General features: G+C 58.7%; 1 protein-coding gene and 1 non-coding gene across 2 annotated transcripts in view; one reads left to right on the top strand and one right to left on the bottom strand.

Annotated features, from left to right (window-relative positions):
* Positions 1-742: 742 nt before the first annotated feature.
* Positions 743-3,045, bottom strand: LOC101054080 (uncharacterized protein TMEM132E-DT; the record flags this gene model as incomplete). The annotated part of the gene is made up of 2 exons (XR_005581437.2): positions 743-1,426; positions 2,665-3,045. It is a non-coding gene; the product is annotated as an uncharacterized protein TMEM132E-DT (transcript).
* A 219-nt stretch (positions 3,046-3,264) lies between these two features.
* TMEM132E (transmembrane protein 132E) overlaps positions 3,265-8,450 on the top strand; it is a 65,748-nt gene continuing 60,562 nt past the window's right edge. Inside the window, exon 1 of the mRNA XM_010343630.3 lies at positions 3,265-4,916. Within this exon, the coding sequence (XP_010341932.1) occupies positions 4,355-4,916 (562 nt within the window). The 5' untranslated portion in view covers positions 3,265-4,354. The remainder of the gene's footprint in view (positions 4,917-8,450) is intronic.

Raw genomic sequence — 8,450 nt, 5'->3', positions numbered from 1 at the left:
AGTGAGGACTCAGATAATGCATGCAAAATGCCCAGCACAGTGACTGGCACATAGAAAGCACGCATTCATTAACATTAGCCGTTAGTATTACTAGGTTCTCTGTATGGGTTTGCAGAAGCTCTTGAACTTCTGCCATCTGGGCCTTATCTGTCTTGTTCAACCTATGCATTCCAGTACATAGCATAATGCTTCACACATAATTAGAGCTTAATAAAATTTCAAAGGATTCCATAAAATGACTGAATTAACAGGCCTCCATTTTTGCAGCTGTAAAATGAGAGGGCTAGCTTAGGATATCTCTGAACCCCCCTGAGCCAAGACAGTAGGATTCCAGGATGATCTCAGGAACGTATCTTTGTGATGCTCCACATTAGCCAGTCTTATTGTTTGCTGTGGTCGGTATCCGAAAAACAGGGCATGCTGAAGGACAGATGCCACCTGGCCCACCATGAGGGCAGGTCAGGCAGAGGAGGAAGTGGGTGCCAGTTTATATATGGGTCCTTGATAAGCATCCATGCAGGGCACTAGGGCTTGGGACAGAACCCTACTTGCTGTCTGGCTGTTCCAGGCATCAGCTCGGAACTGGTGACTGAGATAACCTCCAACTATTGCCAATCCTTGGTCCAGAAAGACGCAAACAGAATGGGAACAGCAGAGACACTACCACCTTAAGTTGATAAGGTGCTCATCTGGGACGAAAACATACACACATGCCAGGTCCTCTCTCCAGCCTGATCTCCAGTTGGGGTCCTTTCTCTGACTTTCCCTTTTCTAGGCTCTGGCGGCATTGCTGTTTGGGAATCCATAACTAGGACTCACAGGTGAGGCCGAGGGCAGTCTGCTGGGGTGGCGGGAAAGGCAGAGAGAAAATGTATGAACCCTTTTCCAGACAAATTACATGCAGGGTTGGAATCGCTGAAGCAACTGGCTGTCTACTTTGTGCCAACTGCTTTCTCTCTGAACCGTAGGATTTACACTGCTGAGAATGGTCTATGGAGCACCAGAGGTTGGAATCATATTTTGTTCCCCAGATGGGCTATCGGCTGCCCTTCACTTTCCTCAGGCAAGGAGGAGGAAAATCTGGCATTTGGAGAGTCAGAGGGTGATTAGGCATGTGGACTTGCCAGGAGGCTCCAGTCCATGAAGGGTAGATCCATATTGGAGGTATAGGAAGAACCTGGGGCTGAAATTGTATTCCCTAAAGATAGCAGGATGAGCCCTCCCCCTTATCAACCACAGGCCTCAGTCTTCTCCGTAAGATGAGCAAAGTGAAGGATGCCAAATCACACCACAACTGCAAGCGATTAGAAGCTTAGTGTCTGCCTTCCCTTCTAGAACGTAAGTTCCATGAGGACAAGGGCTAGTTTTCTCTCGCTCTCTGTTGTACCTACAATGCCTGTGATGCTGGAGATAGAAATTTACTGTACTGTTGTGAAAGGGAGGAAGGGGGAGAAACTGAATTGGCAAAGGGAGGTCTATTTTCCCATCACATAAGAGCTATGAGATGGGTGAGATGGGGGTGCAGAGAAAAGAACCCGGTATCTGAGTCTGTGCTCACCCTCACCAGAACACTGCTAATTCCACAGACGGCTGGGAGAGGGATGATATTGCTGCCCCTCCGACCCCAGCGTCAATTGGGAACATTTGTGGAGAAAGGAAACTTGATTCGTGTCATAGGGGAAGGCGTGTCTTGGGCTCAGAAAAGCACCTCATCTCTTCCCTCTGGCCATGCTCAGGGTCCATGTCCCTTCCGATGGGGTGCTGGGCCGGGATGGAGGACCCTCCCTGCTTCCTTCCTCCTCTTCCTGAAGCCCTCCCCTGCCTCAGGTGGTGGTCCTTTCCCCCATTTTCCGACACGCGCCACGCAGAACCTGATTGCTAGCTTGCTTCTCAGTGGGTTGGTGAATAAGCCCTTAGGTGACGTTAATTGCCATCAGGCATTAGGGGCCTAATGAGAATCATCTTCTTTGATGACTCCAGCACCTTCTATCCCCAGGGCCTCCAAGAGCTGGCCAGCTCTTCCCTGGCTGCACCTCCCAGCTCCAGACAGATGTGGGGGTGGGGGAAGGGACAGAGCAACCCTCTGCAGGCCCCAGTACCAAGAAAGGCAGCAAGAGCCAGCAGTCAGGGAGGGGGAAGGCTTCCAGGAAAAATGCAAGCACATTTTCCAAAAGCAAAATGTCACTGTCCTGGATGAAAGGAAACTCTCAGGGTCAAGAGGGCTAGAATGGAGTCAGGCAGATGGAAGGCAGGGTTTGGGCACCCCCGCTGGCCTTGCTCTGACCTGGCCCCACACTCTCACTCTAGTTGAGTGCAGAGGTATGGAGGGGTGACCCTCAAGATCCATATCCCCCCTAGTAGGGACATGTCTATGGGGTTGAAGACCCTGTCCCTACAGGGTAAGGTGGGATTAAAATTCACCCTCTGGGGATTGGAGCTGATACTCACTGAAGCTATAAAATCATTGCCCTGGAGCCAATGCCTGGGTGACAGATGACGGGTGAAGGTCTGATCCAGGCTGCACTCTAATGGAAAGGGCCTCATAGTGGGAATGAATATCACTCCAGCCACCCCTCCCCCTTGTCAGCAGGTGCCTGGGTGAGTGTGGAAGAGGGGCAGTTTCCCACCCCCATCTCATGCCTCTTTAAAGGCTTGCTAAACAACCTGTAGGAAAGCACGTTCCCTCCTCTTCTCCGTCTTCCTTCCCCAGCAGCAGAATAAATAGATCTCCCACAGCTGCGCCCCGGACCCATCCCGCACGAAGCTGAGCCCGAGAGACGCCGCGGCCCGAGAAGAACTGGGCCCGGCAGCGAGGCTGATTCCCAGCCAGTGCCCAGCGGAATCTGGGGATGGGGGTAGGCTGCCCCCTACCCGCGCCTCTGGCAGAGCGGCTGCAAAACACCTCCGGCGCCCGGTGGGGAGCGTGCATCCTTTGAAAAGGGGCATCAGTGACTGCGGTGGCGTCTACCCGGGAGAAACGCAGGCGATGCAGCTAGCCGGCCCTACTCGGGCCCCAGCGCCAGCCGGCGATGGGAAGGAAAAAAATCAAACCTAAAACAGCGGCGAGCGGAATCGCGAGGTAGGCCCTTGCCCGTGTCTCATTAAGGAGCCGCGCGCGCCCCCAGGCTGATAATGCGGAATGGACACGTGGACAGAGGAGGGGGAGCTAGGAGTGGGGGGAGTCTCCGTGGCGCGCGAGCCGTTGGCCGCGCGCTCCGGAGCCACGTGACCACGAGGAATCTGGGAGGGGAGGGGAGCGAGCGCGCCAAGCTCCGCGCCCGCTTCTGTCCGGGTGGGCGCTGAATCCCGGACGGAGGAGGAGGGCGGGCGAGCGCGAGTGTGTGTCTCTCTCGAGTCATTTACGGCGGAGCAGCCGGCGCGAGCGCCGAGGAGGCGGCGACAGCGGCGGCGGCTGCTTCGTGCAACTGTGGCTCCCCCCACCTCCTCTTCCTTTTTGCTCCTCGATTCTTCTCCCCCTACACACGTCCATGGGGAGCCGGCTCCCCTGCCGGCACCTCCTCTCCTGTTGGCCCCGTAGGCACCAGCTGCAGCTTTTCTGGCCGCAGGCTGCGCGGGTGCCGGCTCCCCTGGCCCCTGGCGCCGCGCCCGCGTCTCACCTCCCTCAGCCCGGACTGGCGCGGCGATCCGCTTGCCCAAACTGACTCGGAGAGAGCGGGAGCCGATGCCCGGCCGCACCGAGACAGCGGGCGAGCTGGCGTCCGGGGGCAGGGCGGGGGCGGCGGGGAGAAGGAGGCGTCGGAGACTCTGAACCCCAGAAAAGTTCAAGGTTTGTGCAGGTCCCCCCAGGGAAGACGAGGAGCGAGGTGGGGTAGCGCGCCCCTCTGCTGAGACAGCGAGACCGGAGCGGAGAGAAGGGTGGCCCGGAGCTGCCGCGAGCTTGCAGAACCCCTCTGCATCCTACGGCGTTTGTGGTCATCCAGCTGGAGTCGACGCCCTGGGCAGGAAGGGCTTGAGTCGGGGCACATTAGCCAGCTTTCTCTCTCCCTCGCTTTTCCAAGCCCCGTTTCCATGGGGCAGCCCGTTCCGGCCGCGCCACCCTTGCCCCAGCCGCCGAGCTGCTGCCCCGGCAGGCAGCGCTGAGCCGGCCTGTGTGGAGCCCGGGCCCTGACTGGAGAAAGCGCGCTGGAGCCGAGGAGCGAGCCCTGCGAGGGGACAAACATCTGGCCGCCCGTCTCGGGCATCTGGTCTGGGCGTCGCCTACGGTGGTGGCGACCTGCGTCGCTGGTCTCAGCACCGCACGGAAACTTTTCCTTCTCCAGATGGATTAAAGTTGCCTGGATTTTCTCTTTCTTTGAGAAAGACAGCATTCATTTGCACCTGACCTGGGATTTTTATGCTGGGCTGCTGCAGGGGCTTGGAGGAAGAAAGCGGCGCTATCCATGTGGGGTTACTACCGGAGCCGAGGAAACCCGGGCTTGCTTTGGAAGTCTGCACCCTCGAACGCGTTCGGACTCGAGCTGGGCCGTGGGGCCCGGGGATTCAGCACTGGGCTCTAGGCAGCCCCCGGGACACACGCAGCCGCCGGGCTCGGGACCGCACGTGCGGCTCCCCCCGCGCCTCGCAGATCCTGCAGGGGGCACCAGCCGGGGGAGGTGGAGGCTCCTCCCGCCCGGAGCTGCGCCCCCACCGGCTCCGAGGGTGTAGCCGCCAGCGCCTGGGACGCCCCCTCCGCGCAAAGTGTCCCCGAATTGCACTCTCTGGCCCCGGAGCTGCATCTGAGACAGCCGGGCACAACGGCCGCCCCGAGTTGGATGTGACCAAGCCCAGCCTGGGGCCAAGTCGTCGTCGACTGTTGCCCTCTCGGACCCCTCCCGCCCCCGCCTCGGCTATGGCCCCGGGGATGTCGGGCCGCGGCGGCGCCGCCCTGCTCTGCCTCTCAGCGCTGCTAGCCCACGGTAAGTGTCGCGGCGCTGACTCGGGGTGAGGATGCGGCAGGCGCCGCTGGAGGGGCACGGGGAAGACGGGGGAGAGGAGCACCCACACCCCCTGGACTCGCGGCCGCCACTCAGGGCTTGGCGTCTCGGGCTGCAGCTCGAGTTCCCGCCAGCCCCCGAGCCCTCCGGCGAGCCCTGCCGAGGGGACCGAGCCCGGCGCCAGAAAAGGGTGGGGGGAGGGCGTCGCTCCAGTCCTCTCCGGGTTATAAAGAAAGGTTCCAACCCGAGGGTCTGGGGGCGTGTCCGCCCACGGAAATCTAGAGGGATCCGAGGGATCCTCAGGATCGCGTCCCGGCCCCGTCTCTCCCTGCGGCCGGCCGGGCTGGGGGCTGTTGGGATCCGCCGGGATCGCGTCTTTCCCCGCCCGGGGCGCGCAGGCCGGTGCGGGGCCGCGCCGCCCGCCGCCTTGCTTCCTGCGGCGGTCCTTGGGAAAGGAAGTGGAGTGACTTGGGGCCCGCGAGCCGCCGCGGCTCGCCCGCCCGCGGTCCTGTGAGCTGCATCTAAATGGCCGGCTTAGGCGAGCCCGGAGGGCGGGGGTCTGGGCACCGGCACAGGCCGGGGCCGCTGGCGGCGCGCGGAGGTAGCGGGCTCCGCGCTCTCGCGTTCTGCAATCTGTTGCGTCTGCTCCCCAGGCTCGCCCCGGGCTCCGCGGTAAAGGGGGTGGGAGAGGGAGAGACAGGGGTTGGCGCGCTTTGGCTGTGGGACAGCGGGCATACGGGTGGGGGGCAGCGGGTCTTTGAACAGCCCCCCAGAATGGGAACTCAAACCAGACGGAAAGAGGCTGCAGCGGGCCTTCCGCAAGCTGGAGACGCTCCAGGAGGCGAGGGGCGCAGATCGAGGTGGGAGGGAGAGAGCTCCGAGAGGAGGATGGAGAAGCGGGGCCCTCTGTCCCCTCCCAGCGTGAAACCAACAGACCTGGGATACATTTTCCCAACCAGCAAAGCGTGGCGGGGTTGGTTGGTGGTGTTTCGATGCCCCACGCTGAGGGATGAGTCTCGGGCAGGATGGAGGGCGCTTAGATGGAGAGGGCAGTGGACTCCCTGCATTGGTGGAGCGCCCTCGATCGCAGGGCTCAGCTCTTGCTTAGATCTGCCCAGTCCCTAAGAGCCTGCCCAAGCTCACCACGAGTTTGGTTAGGCCCAGGGTCTCTAACCAGCGGCCTGTCTCACCCTGACCAAAGCTCATTCTCAAGGTTGAAGGAATAAGAAAAGGAATGGGCTCTCGGAATCGTAGGGTCCTGGGACTAGGAGCGGGGAGGGGAGCAGGTCGACCTCGGTCTACGGGTGGATTGGTTATTCCCGGCTGCGGGTGACTTCAGTGGCGTTGTTTTGCGTTCAGTTCTCCAGAGACGGCTAACCTCAATTCTTTATGGGAGGAATGGGCAGACCAGCGTGCCAGCAGCGGGGCGAGGGTGAGGTGGGGGAAGGTGGAAGTGCAGCGGGGGAACCAGAAATCTCTAGGCTCTGTGTGCCACCCTAAGAATTGGGGTGACAGACGGAGGTGGGCACGGAGGTGGGCTGCCTGTCTGCTCACTGGAACTGCATGGGCTTCACTTGTGACCTAGCACTGGCCGGTGGGGACTTTCCCTGCCCAGTAAGAGGAAGCCCAGAAACCAAGGCCTGGGTCTAGGTGGGTTCTTCCCCTCTACTTATAGCTTGCTCTCTCTCAGACTTCCCTTCCCCAAACCCAGCCATGGCCTCACCTCAAACGCTAGTGATAAGCAGCTTAAACTCTCATTAAGTTAAACTCATTAGGGCCCCTCTGCCCACCTTCCTGATCCTGAGCCTGGAATTAAGGATCCCTTTCCCTTCCCCACCTGCCAGAATCCTGCCTGTTCCTAAGATGCACTTCAGCTGGGCCTTTTCATCCTGGCTGCCTTCCCCTGGTCTTGGCCTTGGCCTGCTTTTTCCCTTAGGCACCAGTGCCCTCTCTGTGCTCCATTAGTCCTGGATTGGTGGAGGCAGAGCCTTGGGCTATTTCCTGTCTCTCCACACAGCCAGGGCCTAACAGTGACAGCACACCTAAGGACAGAGGGCTTGGCTGCCTGAGCAGAAAGAAGGCATTTAAGGACCCTATGGTCCCCCTACTGAGCAGACATTTCCCCTCCTGACTCTCTGGCTCCCTTTCCAAGCTCCTTCCCTGAGTCCTGAACTCCCTTCTCCATCCCATGTCTCAGGCTCCTCTATTTCAGAGATGGGTGCCAGCACATACTTAAAGGATCCCCCAGATAAGTAAGGCCAGCATGATAGAAATCCACCCACAATAAAACCCCATCTGCCTTGGGCCTTCCTCCTCCAGGGCTGCCTGATGCCCACCTAGCCACCCCTTCCCTCTGTTAAGAACAGGGTACAGGGACTTAATCTCCCTTCAAGCTCACTCTTGATTGGGGTTTCTGGGCTTTTCTAAAATGCTGGGAGATAGAGGGACAGTTGCAGTTTTCTGTACCTGGCAGGCAACTGAGGCCACAGGGTTCTGACCACACAGCCAGACTGGGAGCCAAATAGCTTGGGTTTGTTTCTGTCTGATTCTGGCGCCACCAGGCAGGGTGACCTTGGACCGCCTCCCTCACATTCCCTGTCTTCTACAGCCAGTGTGGTCTCTGGCCTGTCTCTCCCCTTCCCAGTTTGCTGCAGGACTCCTGGACAGAGGCCGTGTGTGAATGAAGCCCCATCACCTTTACAGGGCCCAGTTCAGTCCATGAGGTAGGCAGAGTGGTGTGTCTGGGCACTTCCGCGCTGTTCCCAGTCTCCAGCTGTCTTCCAGGCAACATCTGTGAAGGCCACTTTCTTGTATGTCATCTTTGGGGAGACTTCCGGCCCCATTGTTAGTTCGAATAGGAGTTTGGGGGACAGGGTGGTGGATAAATCTGTTAAGAGAGCTGATTGTCAGCTCCCTACTCAGGAACCCTTACTGGCTCCTCACTACCTTATAGGATCAAGGGTATGATCATTGCCCTGGCATCCAAAGCCCTTTATGATCTTGGCCCAGTCCACATCTTCACTTCCATGACACTATGCCCCTTAAGGTATTGCTTTTCTCATCTTCCTGCCTTTCTGCTTTTGCATCCACCAGCCCCTCCATCTAGAATACTCTACCTCTAGAAATCCTTAACCTTCAAAGCTGAGTTCAAATGTCACCTCCTCCAGGAAACCTCCCTAGTTTACCCCCTAGCTTTTCACCGGCAGCCCCCATACCCCAGTAGAAATAAATGAACTTTTTCCAGGACTTCTTTGGCACTTCATGCTACTTTTCTAGCACTCCTTCCTCATCGGCTGCTGTGTGAAGCCTATACATGGGCATGCTTACTTGTGTAAGCCTCCTGATCCCCACACTCTTGCATTTAGGGCAGGAGCCATGTCTTCTCTGTGTTTGCATGACTCTCCAGTGTTTGGCATATAACAGGTGCTCAAAAGAAATGGATGGAGTGGGAGGACAGCTCTGTATCAAGGGACCCTCTCAGCATTAGTTGAAAAGGGAGCTCTGCGGTAGAGGGCA

This window comes from Saimiri boliviensis, chromosome 17, assembly GCF_048565385.1.
Source record: "Saimiri boliviensis isolate mSaiBol1 chromosome 17, mSaiBol1.pri, whole genome shotgun sequence".
In the NCBI taxonomy this organism is placed as follows: domain Eukaryota; kingdom Metazoa; phylum Chordata; class Mammalia; order Primates; family Cebidae; genus Saimiri; species Saimiri boliviensis.
The sequence above is the reverse complement of the archived record's forward strand: the minus strand, read 5'-3'. Positions and strand labels throughout refer to the sequence as shown.